The 21,381-nt window shown below is 43.4% G+C and overlaps 1 protein-coding gene across 4 annotated transcripts in view; it reads left to right on the forward strand.

The window, feature by feature from the left end:
• Positions 1-5,465: 5,465 nt before the first annotated feature.
• XPO1 (exportin 1) overlaps positions 5,466-21,381 on the forward strand; it is a 38,255-nt gene continuing 22,339 nt past the window's right edge. Inside the window, exons 1-4 of one of the 4 annotated variants that reach the window (XM_079968519.1) lie at positions 5,466-5,691; positions 9,246-9,377; positions 12,662-12,763; positions 17,122-17,194. In XM_079968519.1, coding sequence (XP_079824645.1) covers positions 9,252-9,377; positions 12,662-12,763; positions 17,122-17,194 — 301 coding nt within the window. In that variant the 5' untranslated portion in view covers positions 5,466-5,691; positions 9,246-9,251. Of the gene's footprint in view, positions 5,692-6,650; positions 7,412-8,607; positions 8,629-9,245; positions 9,378-12,661; positions 12,764-13,840; positions 13,905-17,121; positions 17,195-21,381 lie in introns of those variants that run through there. The other 3 variants (XM_079968520.1, XM_079968521.1, XM_079968522.1) reach the window with 3 other exon arrangements.

The raw sequence follows: 21,381 nt of genomic DNA on the forward strand, positions 1-21,381 counted from the left end.
TACTCGGTTATTAATATGGCAGCGTGTTGTGGCTAGCACTGATCCCAGAGTTATGAGAATATAAAACCCTAGCTCATATATAGGGACTTTTCAAAGGCAAACACAAGAAGTACTCCACATACCCCCCCCCCCACTCCTTGAAGTAAGGATAGGAATAAATGGCCTTGGAGAGTATAGCAAAATTATAGACTTCAGTGATGCATCTATCCAGTATGACCATGACGATGACGCATGTATATTACTGGATAGCACCCAAACATCAGTGGCAGGACTCCACTGATTACAGTACATACAAACAATACACAAGCCTGCCCCTCTCCTAAAGCACACACAGACTGGCTGTGTTACAGGGTGGGAGTTTTGGTAGCAAATTAAGGCAGGCAACCAACTGCCCGAACAACTCAAGAGTTAGTTAAGGTCTGTTCCCATTTGGTTCTAGAAACAGAACTCTCCAATGACACTTCAAAAGCTGGGGGAAGTTCTAACTCAGAGGCTTCTGCTTTTCCCATAGAAGGACCAACCCTTGCCAGGATTGGGAATGCCCTGTCTGAATCCCTGGAGAGTGTTTGCCAATCAGTGTACAGTGGTACCTCGGGTTACAGACGCTTCAGGTTACAGACTCCGCTAACCCAGAAATAGTACCTCGGGTTAAGAACTTTGCTTCAGGATGAGAACAGAAATTGTGCGGCAGCGGCGCAGCGGGAGGGCCCATTAGCTAAAGTGGTGCTTCAGGTTAAGAATAGTTTCAGGTTAAGAACAGACCTCTGGAACGAATTAAGTACTTAACCTGAGGTACCACTGTAGCAGACAATGCTGAGCTAGATCGATCAATGGCCCAACTCACTATACGGCAACTTCCTATGTTCCTAGCTTACACTCTCAACATTCTGTCTCTGTAGCAGCAAAGCCATGGGGGCGCACAGCATAGTCTCTGGCCATTCACTGCAAAACAAAAAGAAAAAAGAAACAGACTCATTACAGGGTGAACAAGTGAGAGAAGTTCCTCTTATTTAACAGCATTTCCAGCCAAGTGAAGAGGCTGGCTTAAAGGTGCTAAGAGGTAACTATTAGCCAGTTTTAAAAAACAGATGCACAGACCAAGGAATAGCTCAGAGCCACGAGTTTGTTGGTTAAAATATTCCTGAATTGCAAAGGGTTGGACTAGACTAGATGACCCTCATGGTCACTTCCAACTCCAGAATTCTATTTTTTCTGAGGACCCATTAATGTCAAGCGTTTTTAACCTGTGGTCCACGACCAGGCTTCAGGAGGTCTGTGAACTGAGCACAAAAGAATTCCCCCCCCCCCCCAATTAACTGAAGGCAAAATGTTGTGTGTATGTGCTTCTGTGCATTTTTCTGGAAGAGTCCATAGCTTTCATCAAATGAGACCTGGACCCAAAAAAACGGTTATGAACGTCTGATCTACATTCTACTTTCCCATTCTGCCTAATAGATGCTGAATGCCCCCCCACTCTGCCACTATCTATAAACCACCACAGAAACAAAGAAATAATGACACACATCAATGAGGCCAAACTTAGATTCAAAAAATGTTTAGGGGTATGCATCCCCCTGCGTCCCCCCAGAAAAGCACTGGTTAACATACATAAGTACAGTATATTGCCAAGGGTATATTGCCAAGTGTTCAAAGAAGTTCAAATGCCTTACCTAGCTGTAACGTTCACACCAATGCAGAAAGGTAAAATCAATAATATTGCAGTTGGGGTACGGGAAAGGCTGAGGGTAAATTCAAGGCTCAGAAAAGTTTGGAAACTCTTAACTCTTAGCTCAGTTTCTTAACCACTAAGTTATGGTAAGGATGACGGTGAAAATTAAATCAGAACGTAAGTTCATTTTATCTGTTTATTTAATCATTTCATAAAATTTTTACACCTCTTGATCGCTACAAAAACCTTCAAAGCGGTTTACACAACGATAAAGGAAAATTTACAACCACACTTTAAAGCACACAGAAGTTAAAATACTAAAATAGATTAAAATTACCTCGACTTTCTAAGCATGCGGGTAGGCTTATCTAAACAAGTATGTTTTTAGCAGCTGCAAAAAAAAAAAAAAAGTGCAGCGAAGGTGCCCACTGGATCTCAACAGGCAGGGAGTTCCAAAGTGCGGGCGCTGCCACACTATTATTACTATTATTAAAATTGTACAGTATACCGTCCGCCCCAACCATCAAGGCAGCTCACAACCTAAAAATACAAGATAAAATAAATTCACAAAATACATAATAAAAGCAAGAAGAAAAGCGGCCCCATCACCTCCCTCTCCCGCTAAACGATCGAGTTCTTTTTTTTATATATAAATATTTTATTAAATTTTCAAAATACATAATAAAAAAGAAAGAGAAAAATATAACCAACCGTTCAATAAAGTTTTTCTTATATAACTAACTGGACTTCCTCGCGTCTCCTTACCCTGCATTATTTATAAACAGAATGTCAGCAAATTATTACCTTATTTCATACCTTATTTTATACTTTCCAAATATTATACTTCTAAGTTTAAAGTAATTTTTATCAATTACTCATGCCTTAAAATTAAACAAAATATTGCCTTAAATTTTGACCTTTTCTTACTTATAACTTAATTTTCTATTTTACAAAGCCTATTTGCTGGAGCTGGTATTTTCTAAATCGTGCAAATACTTAACATTCATACAACTTATAATATTTTTGTAGATAGTCCTTAAACTTCTTCCAGTCCTCTTCCATTGTTTCTTCTCCCAAGTCTCGGATTCTGCCAGTCATTTCAGCCAGTTCCATATAGTCTATCAATTGCGTCTGCCACTCTTCCAGTGTGGGCAAGTCTTGTGTCTTCCAGTACTTTGCAATGATCGAGTTCTTACCCTTCACTCAAAAGGCCCCTTGGAAACAACACAAGAAAAGCGACAGCGGAGTAAAAACCAGTAAAAAAATAGTTACGAAAACGGGCAAGTGACGATTCATATAAACCGGGTGAAGCTAGAGAACGGCATGAACTCAGCAAAAGGAGAGGCGCCCCACGGAGAAGAAGAAGACCTTTCGCTGTCACAGGGGTCAGGGAAACATGAAGGAAGGGGGGGGGGATAAAAACTAAAAATTACGCCTTTTCCTGTGACAAGGAGCGGGAGCGCGAGTAGGTCGTGAGGAGCCCTGAACCTCCAGGGTTAAGTAAATCAACAAATAAGAGCCGCCGTCCCCTCACAACTCCACAGGGTTCTCCCCTCAGGAACGGCCCCTCGTCCCCCCCCCCCTTTATAAATCCCTATTGTTTAGGCAGCCATTTCCTTCCGCCGGCCCGTTAGGCGATGTGCGCGTGCGCTGTAGCTCGCTCTCTCTCCCTTCTCCTCAACCGCCTCGCCTCGCGCTCATTGATCTAATTGCGGCGGCGGCGGCGCCGCCAGCCGAGCCGTACAAGGGCCTACCTCAAGCGCGCGCGAGAGAGACGTCATTTGAAGCGGCCGCCCAATCAAAAGGCGGCTGCTGCTGCTGAGGCTAAAAGCATATTAAGCCCGCGAGAATGGCTATTTGAAGGCACGGAGCAGGAGGAGGTGGGCGGGAAGGGCTGACATGTCAAGAAAGACAGCCCCCCGCGTCCAATCATGTAAGCGGCCCAAGGAGCTGCTTTGTCCCGCCCACGCTGCGCGCGCCCACTCACCCTCTCTCTCTCTCTCTCTCTCTCCCCCTCCTTCCACGCCCCCCCTCCACCGCCACTGTCACCGCCACCCACACGGCCTTTCTTCACGTTTCCTCCCAGCCAACCTCTGCGGGAGAGTTTTTAAAAAGGGGGCGTGGCCTGTCGGAAAAGCCCGCGCGCTCTCTTCATGAGTAAGCGGAGGGCGGGGCGCGGTTTGGGTGGGGGGGGGAAGGAATGAGGAGAAAGACGGGCGTGCCGGCCAGCCAATGAGACGCCGCGCTGCCTTTTTACGCCCGCGTCCCGCGCAATGTGGTGCGTGTGTGTGTGTGTCTCTGGCGTTGGGTTTTCTTCCACTCTCCCTCTTCTCTCTCTCTCTTGCCCTCCCCACTCCTCTTCCGTCACCCGCTCGGAGCCAATGGGGCGACGAGGCGGTTTGGGGCGGAGGCTCCGCGCACACGCCCCGCCCCGCCCCGCCCCTCCCGCGCGCTCCGAGGCGCCATGGGCTGAAAACTAAACCGAGATGGAATCTCCCAGTCTGAACCGGTTTGAGCCGGTTCCGAGTCTGTGGCACTAGAGGAGGAGGAGGCGGAGGAGGGGGACGAGCGGAAGGAGAAGAAGCGCCGCCGCCGCCGCCGAAAGAGGGGGAGAAGGGAGAAAAGAAAAAAAAAGGGGGGAGCGGGGGTAAAAAAAAAGAGAGAGGCAGAAGAAGCCGCCGCCGCCGCAGCCGCGCTTGGTCCCCTTTTGCCGCCTTTTGCCGTGTGTGTGTGGAGAGAGAGAGCGAGAAGGAAGGGGGGGGCGCTGAGGAGCGAGCTGCGTGAGGAGAAGGGGGCGCGCGCGTGTTTCCGCGAGTGCGTGTGAAAGGCGGGCGAGGGGTTCATTAAGCGCAGGAGTGGAGCGGCTGAGGAAGGGGTGGGTGGGTTTCGGGGTCGGGGAGGGGGCTAAGCCAAGGGGGATGAGCGGACCTCCGTGAGGGGACTTGGCTGACTCGCTCCACGCTGACTGGAGTTTCCTTGAGGACACCCCCCCCAAAAAAAAGAATAATAATTCCGTGTGGGGCTCTTTTTTTTACCCTCCTAACGGGGTGGTTCGCTGAGGCAAACACCTCCTTTTGGTCCATCGTCTGCCTCCCATCCCCCCCCTCGTTTTCGGGGGACGAGGTGTTGTGTTTGTCTTGTAGGCCCCAACCAAAGGGGTTGGCCCATCTCCCTTCGAAGCAGCGTGGCTGCCTTACCTGCGCTGGAGGCTTCTTGGAACCGCTTTTTTTAAAAACAGAGAGAGAGAAATATATATACATACATATATCTATATATATTTATAGTTTTGGCGTGTGTCTCTGTATATATACGCGAGCGTGAGAGAGTATAGCGTCCCCATACAACTGAATCTCGAGGAAAGGGCGGGAGAGGCAGGAAAAAGGGGGAGGAGAGAGAGAGAGGGCCCAGGAGTTGCCCCTTCCCCTCTTGTTAGACGAAGCAACCCTCTCTTGTCTTATTGCCCCTTTTGTATTATTCTCCCCCCCTCTCTTTTTGTCGTGGGGTGGGGAGCAGGAAGGGGGGCTGTTGGAGGTGTGTGCATGTGTTTGAATGGGTGGCAAAGCCCTGATCCTCCATGTGGGTGTGTTAGCAACTTTGCTGAATTTGGGAGGCAGAAAGTGACTTTTTGAGTGTGTGCGTTGGGTGGGTGTGTTTTCTTTCCCAGGCTCCCCCCTCCCTTCCTGGTAATTCACCCATTCTGCCCCCGTCCCCCTTCTTTTTGGTAGCAAGTCCAGTGGGGCTTCTTTTGTTGTTGTTGTGGTTGTTGGGGGCCGAGGGCGGGTGGGCTTGGAAGAAGCAGACTTTTCCGGGGGCGCATGTAAAAATAGACGCTTTGTTTCTCCAGTGTGTGTGTGTGTGTTGTTTGCAGGGGGGGAGTTGAAAAGGAAGAAAGGCTGGACAGGTCTTTTCACCCCACTCCTCCTCCTCCTACTTCTTGGCTTTGCTTGGATTTTTTTTATTTTATTTTTTTATTGTTGCTCTCCGCTCCCTCTCTACGAGAAGTAGCTGTGATACTCAATTAGGTAAGTGAGAGTTCATCTGTGAAACTTGTGCATGATGGTACACCAGTGGGAGATTGGATTGGGAAAGATGGGGAGGGAGAAGAAAGTAGGGAGTGGATACAATCCCAGGGGGGTGAAGTTTTATGGCGGGGCGGGGGAGAACTTCATGCATTTTAGGATGCAGCATTTGGACAAGCGGAAAGTATGGAAATAGCAGCGGTGTGAAGCCCTGGAAGTGATGTTGGGTGCTAATCTCAAGGCCTAAACGTTATGTTGATGAACTCATTGTTTTCCTAGGAGAAAGCAGTGATGGGGAGGAGGATGGATGTGCTTTAGAAAACAAAGTCCGGGGACTCTTCCTTGGGGTAGGGGGTGTAAGATGTGGGCATGGCTAAGCGTAGAGAGGTGTGCTGTGAAGCCTCATGGAAAAGGGGGGGGGAGGAAAGGGGGTGTGTATGCAAACCAAGGCCACGAGCCATGGAAAGAGAAACCTCTGTTTGGGGTTGGCCTTCGTTTGGATCCTGCCTTGATCTAAATAAAGCGTGGGAGCTGTTGGAAGGACGAGAAACGAAGGCCTTGAAGTAATTGGATGGGGAAGGCGAGCCCGAAAGGTCCCAGCAAGCCAAAGCCATCCCTGGAGGATGGAGCAAAGCAGCAAGTGTGGGGTTGGGAAACTGGAGCTTGGGTGGGCAAAACGCAACGCGGGTAGGAGGAGGGCGAGGCGGCCTGGCGGGAGATTAGAGGTAGGGCCTCCTTCTTTCGGTGGGGGAAGTATATGGGGGGGGGCTGGAGAGCGGGTGGAGAAATTAAGGAGCATAATCTGAATTATTGGGAGTGGAAGTTTCCAGAAATATATTTGTGCCTCTCTCACTGTGCAGCACTATTGAAACGTCCGTCTGGATCACGTGGGGGCCCTGTATAGAAAGCAGGGATAGAGGAGGGAGGGGCTGCAGTGGCCCAGCTGCTCTTTACGGCTGTCGGGGAGGAAAGGCAACAAAAATCTCTTTAAAGCTTCGCGTGCCCGGGGCTAGTGACCCTTGTTAGATATTTCGGGCGGTTTGGGGTTGTTGTTCTTTTAAGTGCAGATCGTAAGCGTTAGCTGTGTGTCGGTAGTAGTAGCAGCGTGAATGTTGCATGTGCTGCAGTGTGTCTGCTGTTTGGCGAAGGGCGGCAGCCGAGGCCTTTCCAGTGGGTGTGTGTGTAACTGCCGTCTTCGGATGTACCCCATGTGCTGCATCTGTTTACGTTACGTATCTATTACTGGTTTCAGCGAGCCTCCTCTAATTCACGTTTTTCTGTAATCGGAAGTTAATGCCTTGTTTCGAGGAAACGTTAGCGAAGCATTTATAGGGGGAGGGGCAGACTGCAGTCCAAAGTTTCGTATTCTGCAGCCTCCTGTAGGTTTCTGGTTGTGTGCAGATTGGTTTAACTTTCCTGAAAATGTACGGGCTTTCTGATGTGGGCATACTTAGAACTTTGGAGAGCTTACTTTCGGTAACGCTGGTCTGATAGCTGTTTTGTAATCAGTTAGTGTGGCAGTAAGTACCTCAAGGAATACTGCTTTGAACGTCAACAGGATTGATACATTGTGAGCTCTGTAATTGACCATTTGTTTTCTCAATGTGGTAGTTGTTTTTCTGATAAAACTCAACAAAAGTGTGCATTTAGAAAGTGGCAGTAAAGTTGCTAACGAACTTGGAGGAATTGAGTGCAAAGGGAGGAACCAATTTTCACAATCTAGGTAAGGTTAATGATATGGAACAAATCGCATAGGTATACAGCAAAAGCTAGCCCTTTGAAAACCTTTCTTTATTGACAGCATGTGTTCCTTGGGCAGATGGTTAGATAGGGTTCACATGTAATATAATAGCTTATTTGGATAGAAATTATGTGACGTTTCTTGTATTCTATATCTTAAACGTCTTTGCATTCCAGTGACTTTCAGTCTAGATTCGTTAATGTATTTATTGAACTTCTCATATACGTGCACTTGATGCATTCTAGCCTTTCCCACCCATTACTGTACTTAAAATAACCTATCTGATCTAAAGAGATTACAAGTGGCAAAGTGCTCTTGTCTTTCTGCATTTGCAAGACTTATAAGACCTAACATGCAGTTTTGTGTGTTTTAGTTGGAGGTGGAAGATGCATGAAAACTGTTTCTGAGCTGTTGTGTGTAACTGTCTAGTCAGGAACAGTAGATGCAGCAATAAAGGGTGTGTGGCCAAGCATAGAAGAGGTGTGGTAATTTGATACTTGGAGCTAGGGAACTTAAGGAAAGTACTACCAAATATGGGGGGTAGCCTTAGTTTTTGTTCTAAATAGTAATATTGTGAGAAATTGAACACTTAAATTGTTATGTAGTAAGTAGCAATAGCATTGTGGATGTAAACCATAACTGCTGTGCTTATATCTAATTAAATATAGTGTGTTCTTCAGAAAACAAATTTGTTTCTTTGCTTGTCACTATTATGGTTATGATGGTTAATGCAGCCCAGACCAATGCAAATGTACCGTAATCCCAATGAGTTCAATGCACTTTTTTCTAAGTGTGTGATGAGTAGCCTTAGTTTGCCATTTATTCCAGTTCACCAGGCTGTCTTCTGCAACAGTTGTCCATTAACTATTTAGCTATGATTTTATTCTGCTCAACTGGTTAATGCTGATCTTGTGCTGTAAGTCCCACTGTCAAAACTTGTATATGTATTTCTGTAAGAATTTAATCCTTTAGGACATTTAGGCTGTCCTTATTACAGTCATGTGGGAGTAAACCTTGATGCGGCTGACTTCTGAGTAGATATGTTTAGGGGTGCACTGTGTTTTTGGTAAAGTTTCCAGAGTGTGATGTTAAGGTTTCTGAGTGGGGCACCATATTAATGTTACTGTATAGCAGGATTAGCACCACTTTTTCAGCTTTGATCAAATTTTATGCATGCCTGCTGTCTACTTCTCTGGATGGTAGGTTGAGAAGACTGTTATGGGGTAATAGCAAATTCTGTTGCCTTTAATTGCTGTTCACTCAGTGATATGTTCTGGTAGACTTAGTTGTTCAACATAAATAACTTCATGTGTTAATGATCTTCTTGGGTCAGTAAGTTAGCATTCTCCCCTGCCTCTCCCCCCCCCACACACACTTTAAAAATCTGACAATGCTTTAGCATTTCTTGTTTCTTTTGACCATTTCTTTTACACTTTACATTATTAATTTGTGGCTCAAAGAGAACCAGAATCAGATGCCACTCTTCCACATTTTAAAGATGCACACATTTTTGTAAAATACTTCAGCATTTGGTGTAATGAACACATTGTGACTCATTAACTCCTGGTTTAAGCACTAGCATCATTTTATTTTGAAGTTAACCAGGCATAAGTTTATTCATGTGTAGTATTACAAAATTTAGTATGACAATTATGGTTGGCTTACACTGAAGAAAAATTTCAACATTTGAATATGTTACCAGTAGTAAAAGATGGGAGCTGAAGTGGTCTTAAAGGCAGTTGGGAAGAACTTTGAATTTCTATGATATTAAACATAAATAAATTCTGTAACTTGATTTCTTTCTTTAAATTTGCAGTAATCTATGCCAGCAATTATGACAATGTTAGCAGACCATGCAGCACGGCAGCTGCTGGATTTCAACCAGAAATTGGATATAAATCTGTTGGATAATGTGGTGAACTGCCTGTATCATGGAGAAGGAGCCCAGGTACAGTATATGTTTGAGAACTAGAAACCTGCAGTTTATTATGTCTAAAGCATATCTGTAGAGGAAAAAATAGCTGGTTCTCTTGAAGACTTCTCATATGCTAGTAAAACTTGACTAGCAGTCAAGCTGCATCTGAAGAGAATAAGCCAGCAGGAATGCTACAGTTACATTGAAAAATACCTTGGTGGCTTCTTGTCTTGTTTTTCATGCCAGCTGAAAGATGGAATATGACTGAATTTACTATTGTTTGTTTCTTTAAATTTTTTAGAGATAAGTGTTCTGGTCCAGTTTTATGTCCCATTTATTCATAGGACTTTTAAGTGGAAGGCAAATTGCTGTCTCCTTTGCCCAAAGTATGTCTGTGTCTCTGAAGTAGTTTAAATGTTTATGTGATCACTTCCAAATTCTATTCAGAATTATAAATTCTGTGTAATCTGCTTTTATACTTCTAAAGTGCTTAGAAGCCTATTTTGACATCAGACTTAAAAAGAGCCACTGAAATCAGACTGGGCAGTCAGTCCAAGTCCTCTGATAGGGCAGTGAGCATCCCATTCTGCTGCCTAGACAGAAACTTGTCAGACCTTCTGTATATACCCCAATCTGCAGCCATAAACACACTGGTCTCTGTTTGAGGTATCCTTATTACTTTCATCCTTATTACTACTCATCCCTCCATATCTCTGAACAGTGGCCTTCCCAGATGTTGGACTTCAATTCCCATAATTCCTAGTCAGCATAGCCAGCGGTCCAGGCTGATGGGAGTTGTAGTCCAACAATATATGAAGGATGGTCTAATCCAGGCATCCCCAAACTTGGCCCGCCAGCTGTTTTGGGACAACAACTCACATCATCCCTAGCTAACAGAACCAGTGGTCAGGGATGATGGGAATTGTAGTCCCAAAACATCTGGAAGGCCGAGTTTGGGGGTACCAGGTCTAATCCATTGCTTTTTCTCCACTACTCATGTTTGCAGCCTAAGTTGTTGGACTGAGCTGAATAGTCCAGCTGGACTAGTTTTTATGTAGTATGGCAAACTTGCAGGTCAGAAAGATTTGGCCAGATACAAATTCCCCTCCTGGACTTGTGGCAGAGTTGCAGCATATTTAGTGGCATCAGTGAAGCAGAATTGCAGAAGAGCATAAAAGGGGTTCTGTTTTAAATTGGCAAGCACTTAAAGCTTGAAGGCTCCACAATCTTTTGCCTGGGGAAGATGTGCATTATAGAAGCATTTCCCTGAATCCGTATTTGCTTTCCTCTCTAGTTGAGGCATTCACCATGGTGAGTGGGAAGGTATAAATTAAACACTAGAACTTCAGACCCTGAGTAGTTCTACCAAGGAACTGAAAGGTATACAATAGATTGGGATTCAGAGCACCAGGAACCTTTTTCTCTTAAGATGGTTCTTGGCAGCTGATTCTGAAGTTGATATTCAAGTTGGTGGTTTGCAATACCCCTTCACCCCACCCCAAATACACACACACTCTCAAGTTCCATGCCTTGCATCTTTGACAGCAGCTTGCTGTAGGGTGTCTTGCATAGTTGCATCATGCCTTGGAAAGTAGTGATCAGATTTCTAGAATTGAGTGTCTGTGTTCCAGTCTAATTTTAGGGTGTTTCTTACTTTCTAGTGGATCTCTGAACAAAAGTGTAGTGATTCGTATACAGTTGGAAAAGTTTGTGCAAGTGTGTGGTCCCAATTCAGGTCATCCGGGGTACTAGTGGAACTCATCTCAAGGACTCGCATTAGGAGAACTGGATTTTCCACAACCTCTTCTCTCCTGTCTGCCCCATATATCTCCCAAATCTGCTCTGGGGGTTAGGACACACACACACACACACACAAATAGTGTGGTTGGGGAGGAGAGCAGAGATTGTTCCAACTGTCAAGAAGTGCCACTGTGTGCTTTTTCTACCTGTCATAGGTGTCATAAAGTTTATGTCTTGAAATTCAGATGATCTTAGTCCTACATTAGTTTGGAGTAAATTTTTGTGTGCTTGTTCTCTGTTAAATAAAAATGTACCATCAATGTTAGTTTTTATTTGCTATCAGTGGTTGAGAAACAACTATGAAATGTTTTTTTTCTTTTTGTATCTTAAAAGCTGTTTTGAAATGAGTAGAAATAAAGATTATAGCTTGGACTTTCAAAAGCATATTTAGTGGCATTGGCAGATTCTTTACTGTAGATCAATATTCTATCCTAGCTAGAGAATTTTCGATAAAGACACACAATTGCCTAAAATTTCCCCACCATGAAAAGTGCATTTTATTACTTAACCAGTAATTCCCAAGCACTGTGCCAGGGTGTGCTAGTGTACTGTGAGAGCACAGTGATTGTCCCACGTGAAAGAAATGTAATCATTGAAGCCTCTTGTTCTCTCAAAGTACCATCTGCAGAGCAGGCTGCCTACTGTGTGCCCTACTGCTCTGGCCTTGCCACCTCCTGGTCAGTCTCTGTTGGGGACAGGGCATTTGCTTTAAATATCTGTCTCATATGACTGGATTATGTATTCACTTCTGGCGCAGAAAACCCAGTACCTGTGTTCAGAGAAGGCTGCTGGTGATGTTTGCTTGAGTTGCTGCTTTGGGCATATCTCCTTTCATTTAAGTAGCACAGCCTGGTTAATGATTAGCCTGCAGAGAAATGTGGGTTGTGAAGTGATTTCTAGTACTGGAATGAATTATTATTATTATTATTATTATTATTATTATTTATTTTATTACCCCTCCCATCTCACTGGGTTCCCTCAGCCACTCTGGGCGGCTTCCAACAAAATAGAAAAATACGAGATATTAAACATAAACTTTCCTATACAGGGGTGTCTTCAGATGTCTTCTAAAAGTTGTGTACAGTCATACTTCAGGTTGAATATGCTTCATGCTGAGCGCGTTCGAGTTGCGCTCTGCGGCAACCCGGAAGTAACGGAGTATGTTACTTCCGAGTTTCGCCGCATGCGCAGACGCTCAAAATGATGTCATGCGCAGTAGCGGTGAAAAGCGATGCGCGCAGACGTGCCATCGCTAGTTGCGTTTGCTTCTGGATGCGAACGGGGCTCCGGAACGGATCCCGTTTGCATCCCGAGGTACCACTGTAGTTTTTTTATCTCCTTGACATCTGATGGGGGGGTGTTTCGCAGGGTGGATGCCACTACTGAGAAGTGTGCATCTAATTTTTAAATCCGAAAAAAGTTTGCCTCAGCTATCCAAAATTTGGGAAGTAATGCTGTAAAACCATGTGCCATAAGCTGTTTTGAAAGCTGTTAACTCATTGTGTCCGCTTTTCTAGCAAAGGATGGCACAGGAGGTCTTGACTCACTTAAAGGAGCACCCTGATGCATGGACAAGAGTTGATACTATTTTGGAATTCTCTCAGAATATGAACACCAAAGTAAGTATAGGATATCCAATTGATCTTGACCTTTCTTCCACTCAGGCTTTGAGGAAGGTATCTCAATTTTTAGATTTAGCATTTGTTTAACTTTTTTATTGCTTCTTCAATCCTTTAGTCTGATCCATGAGGTTGTCAGTTACTTTTTCTTATAAAAGGCTTGAAAAATTATAAGTCACTTGGGAATTGTATAAAAACTCTTGTTGAATTATGAACAGATTTGAGTGTTATAAAATCTTATTGCCGTATCATGTCTTTAGATAATGTGTTTGGCTTTCATTTCTATTAATGAGAGCCATGTGCACTTAACTGAGGGCAAAATACATCCCTCAATATTTTTTTGAAAGACTGGTATTGTCCTGCGCAGTTTAAAGCAGGCTAGGCACCCCAGACACTTCAGTTGAATACAATCTGTAGTTGCTTGCAGTACAGTTAATCAAACCATACCATCAGGATAGTCTGGCTAAAGTAGACATTCTTCAGCCTACTGCAATTATGTTTTTGCTTCAGAAACTTTAAAGGTTTAAATATGAGTTGCCAAACATGTGAAAGTGGTTGTCATATAGTTGGAGAAACTTGTACATGGCCACATTCATTGAACACACAAAATTTGCCATAACTTGTGTTGAGATAGAAAACAGCCATGCTGATTAGTTCCTTCAGAATTTGGATGGCACTTAGGAAAGTCTTAACTTTTTTGGGAAGAAAAAGGCTTTGTAAATTTTAGGGCAAAGTTAAGAACTTCCTCAAAGTACTAAATTTAAGTAACCATGTTTGCCTGTTTGCTTGCCTGGTAAACTTTGCTTTTTATACTCACAGACATTACTAATGTTAAAGTTGATTTTATCAACAGTATTTTTTAAAACTCAAATTTGTCTTGTGAAAAATGAGATGATTAGAGGAACAGAAAGAAAGCAACAGGTAAAGAATTCTTCAATTTACATAAATTGCAAATGATTTGGTGCTAAATTTATGCACTATGACATTTGGCTTTTATGCAGTCATTTTTTTTCTTAAAGCTGTTAACACTACCTGATATTAATCATAATGTTCCATTATGTTGATTGCTTGTAATAGGAAGAAAAGGGGTGTCTTCCTGTGCAACTGACACAGCTAGGCTTTGACGGCAGGCCTCCACAAGGTCTACCCTTTTGATTCCCTTTAACTGAATTCTGTTCATCAATTGCTTTTTTTCCTTGTTTTGGTTTCTTGGGTGGTGGGGTGGGTATGGGTTTTGTACATAGAATAAGTGTCCCATTAAAAATTTCTGCCACAGGGATCATTGTATTAAAATATTTTCCTTAATCTACAATTTCTGTCCCATCTTTTGCCTACATAAATAAAATTTTGAGGCTTACAATATAAATATAACAAAAATGGGAGGGGAAAAAACTATATTAAAAAGCTTGGATTGTTTTGTACGCATATTTTTGTAGGTAGTCAGTCCTGAGAACTTCTTTTTGCAAGATAATTGCTACAGGAATGTAACACCTATTAATTTTGGAGAGAGAAAAATAGCTGTAATGTTGGCTGCTGGCATAACAATAAGCAGAGAAAACAAACTGGTCATAATGCAACTTGATTATTTTCCCTCCCTTCTATACTAGGTCTGCATTGCATGTTATATGCACACATGTGTTGGTGCATGTGCATGCATGCTACTCATGGAAGAGAGATGTCTCGTGTTACATGGAAGCATAGAAAAAAAGATGCAAGAGTCACTGCATCTATCACTGTTTACATGTAGCCTGTAAAGTAGTTCTCAGTGTGGTTTACCAGTAGTTTGCTAGGGGAGGAATTATTGTATGAGCTTTGCATAAATAAGGTTCTAGGTCAGTCTCTGGTATCTCCGGCTAACAGGATCCTGGAAAGACCCTTTGCTTGTGTCCTGTGAGAGCCATTGCTAACCACTAGACCATACTGGGTTGGGCTGGTTTAAGTGTGATTTGGTAAAATACATTGTATATTCATTGTGATTATTCTTAAATCTATTGCTTTGTTAGTAAAGTGGGAATAGAATAAGAAGATGCTTCAACGTGAAGATGAGACAGGGAAAATTACAGTTGAAACTGTTGGTGAATATGTTGACAGACTAGCCAAAATTTCACATGCTCATAATCTTATTTCATCTCCTCTCTTGTACCAAATAGCCTTTTGAACTAGGCAGAATGGAGAAATGTATACAGTGGTGCCCCGCAAGACGGAAAACCCGCTAGACAAAAGGGTTTTCCGTTTTGGAGGCGCTTCGCAAAACGAATTTCCCTATGGGCTTGCTTCGCAAGACGAAAATGTCTTGCGAGTTCCTGCGGGGGTTTTTTCCTCTCCCCCCCCTTTTTCTAATCCGCTAAGCCGTCAATGGGCTTGCTTCGCAAGACGAAAAAACCGCTAGACGGAAGAGAATCGCGGAACGCATTCTTTTCGTCTTGCGAGGCACCGCTGTACCTGCCATTCAGCGTCTCTAGGGCTTGCTGCAGGGTGGGAATGTGGTAATTCTGAACTATAGTAACACCCTTTCTGGCCTTCCATTTGACATACCTACTTGTGGCATTTAGAAACTCATTTGTTGGCAGATTTAGGGATTTCAGGATCATTTGCTTCACTGATGGGCATCCTCACTATGTTAAAGATAGATATTTTGAGCAAGATTAGTCCCAGAAAGAAGTGGGATGAGCATTAGGCAAGGGGGATATTTGCACAGATTGTGTATCACTGAGCAACTTTAAAGTGAGTTATTACAGGTGAAATCTTGCCCATAGGGAGTCACCCCATTGCGCAGATGTGGTGCATACACTGCACTGACTGCTGATGAACAGCTTGGGAACCTATTCAGAGCTGCTTCATGAATGCCATCACTGTTCAGTAGAAATGTTTGTTCACTTGAGATTTAGGCCACAATACAAAGAAGTTATGTGCATCGGTGGGTGGGGGGGAGAAGAGAACCTCAAGCATTGCCAAAGCTTTGCTTGCTGCTTCTCTGGCACCAGTTCCTACTGCTGAGGAGGCAACCTGCAATTCAGTTTTACAAACTTAGCTCTTTACTTCAGCAATGCGACCTGCTAAAGAAACAACAAGCAAATATTCAGCTGCAGATGTTCTTTCCCACCTTTTGCATATAACTTCCTTGAATTGCATCTTCAGATTGAAATGTTTCACCGGCTTCTACAAATGGAATATCATTAACTAGGCTAGAAATATCACAGATACATAACTAAATTTACTCCTTTTATGAAGATGTGGCGTTCTAAAATATATAAAATACTAATACCGTAGAAGAGAAGTGGGAAGTTAAAATGTAAACAACCATCAACCAACTGGAGAGTACAATGTAGTTTGGGACAGTCTACATTGTACTATTTATTTAAAATGAGGCTTACATGATCCCTTTGGCTGAAATTCTAATTACCCTACTTTGTATAGACACTAACAGACTTGAAGAACTTTTATTCTCAGCCAAATCTTCACCAACCATCAACGTTAAAACATAGATTTGCCTTTCAGGTATTGCCTCCTGTCTCCTCAGTGTTGGTTTCTGATTAAAGGGAAAGCTGCATCTCTTTGACCCCTTTTCCTCCTCTTCTCTGTGTTGTTGCTTTTAATGATGACCTTAGTCTGATACAACTTTTCATAGAGGTCTATTGGACATATTTACGTTGAGATAAATGGAATAAAATGGGTTGAAGAGCTTTTCTCATTTCCTATAAATGTATCCATTTGAACCATGCCTTTGGGAGGCTTATCTGGGTGGTAAAACAACTTTAGAAGTGTATCTAGAAATGGTGAACTTTTGACTGAGCACAAAAGTTAAACAGTAGATATAGCTGCTATAGGGGAGAGACTACTGTATCTTTTTTTAAAAAAAAACCAACAACAACCTATGAGCTGTCTTGCTGTTCCTTAAGTACACACCAGTGAAGTGCAGAAAATACATCCTTCAGAAAGTGTTAGTAGATGTAATGTTAAGCCCTGGTCTTAACAGCTCAAGTGCCAGGAGGCCCATGCTCATCCAAGTTGCTAAACTTGGTTGTGTGCTTGAACTTGTGAGCAGTCATTTAGGCTATTCATTTTTATGTGGCTGCCATTTTTCCCCTTACACATAAGTCATTTGGCTTTGCAAAACATTTTTTTTTTGTTTCCCTTTCTAATGTGTAACCATGATCAAAAGCAGCAGGACTTTAGAATATAAGAGGGTAAAATAAGGAAAATGCATGGGAAAAGCTCAATAAATGGGTGAATAGACTTGTTTTTAACAGACTTAATCTTAGATGTTAAGTGTGAATGATGTCAGCTTGAATGAGAATCCTGAAAGCTATTGTTAAATCATCCAGCATACTCACATGTTTCACTTCTCCAATTTTCAGTATTATGGCCTGCAGATCTTGGAAAACGTGATAAAAACAAGATGGAAGATTCTTCCAAGAACCCAGTGTGAAGGTAGATATGAGTTACTTCTTTGTACAGTTTAGACTGACTGATGCTCGTATGGTATGTTTTTGGACATTGCACTAGGATAGTGCCTGATAGATCAGGTATTGGACCTTGTGTCAGTGTGTGATAATGAAGTCATGCAGATTTTTAAAAATACTTTGGGATGAATGGAGATGCAAATTTTAACATGTTCTGATTTCCAAACATGGCCACTGATTAAACTTCAAATGACAGTCCTGATGCAATATAACTACCCTCCTCTCACTCCCCCCCCCCCATTTTTTAGCTGCTTATTTCATTGGCAATCAAGCTCCTTATCCACACTTAAAACATCTGTGTTTGGCCAGTGAATTACAATGCTGGTTGATTTCTCCCCAATCCTGGCACTGCTGTTTTGAGCAAATAGCATTGTTTTCACCAAAGCAGAGTACGTTTAGACAGCTGTTTCATACTGACAAGGGAATTTCCAATGCTTGACAAAAGTACTGATGTATAAAAACCTTAATAAAAAGGAGTTACATGTTTTGACAACACAGAGATCCAAGCTAAGGGCCACTTCTGAGCCATGCATAGCTGCTTCCATGGAACACATTTTGTTGGGCCAGTAATTCCTCCTTCAGATACAAGGAAGAATGGAACTATTGGAGAATTAAATTGCCTTGTGAAGGATGGGGAGGGTGCACTCTTGTAAGAGTGCTGATGGAGTTTGTATTTGCTGGAATGATTCTAGAGGGTCTGTATTTGCAGCTCGTAGGAATGAGAGGTGGCGCTAAATGGAACTGATTGCAGTTCCATTCCAAGAACTGCTTGTCTAGTGCTAAGCATAGTTAGCAATCTTGCACACTGTCAGCTTTTGGCACTTGGTCTGGTTGCTTGCTTTAATTGAAGCTGGGACTGGCAGAAGTGGCAACATCAAAGTATGTGATACTGACACTGGAAAGCTGGTATATGAGCTGTCAGGGTGAACATTGATTTATGTGATGTCATGATTCATAATAGCTGAGCTTCAGCTGTACATTAAGCAGACCAGAGTGGAGTCAATGTGTAGAATAGGGCTGGTTGCTGCAAATTGTGGTTGCTGCAAATTGGCGTGCATTACTTGAAATTTTGGGGTGGCTTTTTAACCTGGTTTTAAAACCAGTAAATGACAAGTGTGTTTTAAATGTCTTTCAGTATTGGATGAATATTACATCACAGTCTCTCTTTAGTTTCTTCTTGAGCTGAGATAGGAATTAAATGGACTGTGTAATCTTAAGTAGTCCCCCCGCAGCTGCTGCTTAGGCTGATGGATGGAGCCTGGTTGGTTAAACCATCTTCCAGCCTGTTATGGAAGACTCCCCTATGCTCTGGAGCTGATATTTGGGGGGATGTTGACATTGCAGAAGGAAGGGGTATATTGCAAATATTTGCCTTGCAGCTTCTTCCATTAGCAAACACATTCACTTGATCCCCAGCCTTTTCTTTAGTGCTGACGTACCAACTGGATTATGCCCACAGCTTTTGCATACAGAAAGCACTATACATAATAGAAAAGTCTCAGTGAAAGAGATCACTAATACTCCAAATTCATGAGTAAGAATTGTGTCTTTAAAAATTACTTGCCAAAACCTACCTAGCAACTCCATTTTTAGGCTAGTTTCTGAATCCAGAACCAAGTATAGCAGTATTTACTATACCACTCATTCAACTGATGAATTTATACTGATAGGTTTTGGTGCTGTTTTATTGCATCTTTGATTAATGTATGGTATTTGTGTTTATGTTATGCTTTAAAGAAAATTGTAATTTACATTGGGGAAGGGTGTACAGACAACTCCCCATTTATGCAGGGGTTACATTCTGATGCACCACACATTTCTGCAGGACGTGTGTAAGCTCCCATCCCCTTGTGGTGGTGAAAACAGTGCATGTGTCAGCGTTTGCATACATGCTGATTGTATGCTAATGGAGAGGTACTTCTAAGACTTCAGTGTACTGTCATTAAGAGTTTTAGGGTCTAAATTCACATTTGACCATAAAGCTCACTGGGTGACCTTGGACCACCCGCTTCACAGGATTGTTTTGAAAATACTGTGGAGAGGGGGAGAACCTGTATACCTCCCAAAGTTGTTTGGGGGAGGAGATGGGATATAAATGTAAAAATAAATAAGGCTGGATTGTGAGAGATCAGGAATTGATGAGCATGAGAGTTGAGTCTTAGGCCTGCAAGCAAACGATGGGGCCTAGAAACCAAGCACATGCTTAGTCTTACTATGCACTCTTGACTTCTAGACAGGTGTTTCCAACTCGGTTATTATTACTGTTATTTATTAAACTTATACGCCACCCTTCATCCAAAGATCACTGGGTGGTTTACAACATAAAAATACAAAATGGAAGCACAAAATATGTAACTTAATAACAAACAAACAAAAAAGCTTCTTTAAAAATAAAGCAGAATTGTGAACTCAACCAACCAGAGACTCATACCTCCTTCCCAAAGTCTGACGCCTCACTTACCTTCCCTGCTTTGAGAAGGCTCAACACCCAGTGCTTGCATAGCTCTAAATTCGCCACTGTACCTTGGCAATGTCCAAGAATACAGAATGTCATAAAATCTGCTAAAAAGCTTTTGTGGATAGAGCCTACTGGATATCATGAAGTAGGCTATGTAGACCAGGGGTCCTCCTGGGTCCTAGATTCGACCTGCCCGGCCATTGAAGAACCCGCCGCAAAGCCGAGACGCCCGGCAATGTTGACGGGAGGAAGAGGCCGAGTGGCTCTGGCTATCAAATGCCGCGCCTGGTTTACCTCAGCAGAAGCGCCGTCTGGGCAGTCAAGCTGGCTTCCGATGACAATGGCACTGCTGCCACCATGCAGCCCTGCGCCACAACTGGCAGCTCCAGCAAGAAGAAAAAGTGCAGGTCTGGGCGGCACCACTCGCCTCCTTCACACGCCCCACCACTCCTTGTTTCGGGTAGAGGGCCGGGCCACCTTTGCTTGCTTACTTATCCCAATATCATTAATAATATTAGTATTGTATTGTGCCCCCGGAAGCTGAGCGTGCGGAGTTAGATGGTGGAAGGGAAAAAAAATCCCTTTCTCTCCTTTCCCACCAGCCTTTCTCCTCTTGTTCTTCCTCCAAGTCAGGCCATTGGGAAAATAGTAGTAATAATAATAATAATAATCTTCCTCCCATTGCTTCCGCTGCCCTGGTGCTCCTGTGGACCAGAGAGCGGAGCGGACAAGCTCGCTCTGCCTGCCCGCTTCACAATAAGCGATGGCAGCGACAGCTCTTTCTCTAGGCGAGAATGCCCGTTTCACGCCGCCGCCAGCCCTTCAGCAAATGAGGCAAGCAGCAAACCAAGAAAGCAGCTGGGGTGGGTGGGAGAGAAGGACTAGTCGCCCTCCTCGCCCCTTCTTCCAGCTCCCCCCACCGGTGCCACTTCTCCAGAGCCGCCATCCCTCCTTCGCCTCAGCCGTTCTCATATTGCACTTGCCAACATTTTCTCCGTGGAGTGATTGTGGGTCTCTCTGTGTGTGGTTTGGGGGGGCGGGCGGGAGGATGAGCAGTGTGGTGGTGGGTGAGCTTGTCTGTTGAGGAGCCTTCCCCACCCCACTTTAATGCACACTATTTTATTTTATTTTATTTTATTTTATTTTATTTTATTTTATTTTATTTTTACGCCTGCCCTTCCCCCACCGCATTCTTCCTAGTGTGCATAGGAATTCTTTCACCCTCCCCCCCCAAAAAAAAATATAGTCTGGCCCCCCTCAAAGTCTGAGGGACAGTGGACCGGCCCCCTGCTGAAAAAGTTTGCTGGCCCCTGATATAGACCACCTGAGTTTATATGTCTTGTAGGTGCCCCAGTACTCTGTTGTTTTTGCAACGACCACCAGTTCAGAAATTATTAAAATTTGCTAGAATCACTTCCTAGACTATCTCCTTATGTATGTACCCTCCATATTTCTGTCATGCTATCTAGGAAAGTTCTTCCTGAAAAAGCACTCACTGTTCCAGGCTTACTATAATCTGCTGTTAACACTAGCATTACCTCAACATTGTTGGTGTAAAAGTAGATTCCCCCCATGACCACCCCTTTAGATCAAATGGAATCATATATGGGCTAGGCAAAAATATTTTAATGGGCTGGATGCCTTCATCCAGTTGCTGTCCTGGTCTGCTTTGAGTGAAAGGACAGGATATAAATGTA

The sequence above is a fragment of the Podarcis cretensis genome (genome assembly GCF_951804945.1).
Source record: "Podarcis cretensis genome assembly, chromosome: 3".
Taxonomy (NCBI): Eukaryota; Metazoa; Chordata; class Lepidosauria; order Squamata; family Lacertidae; genus Podarcis; species Podarcis cretensis.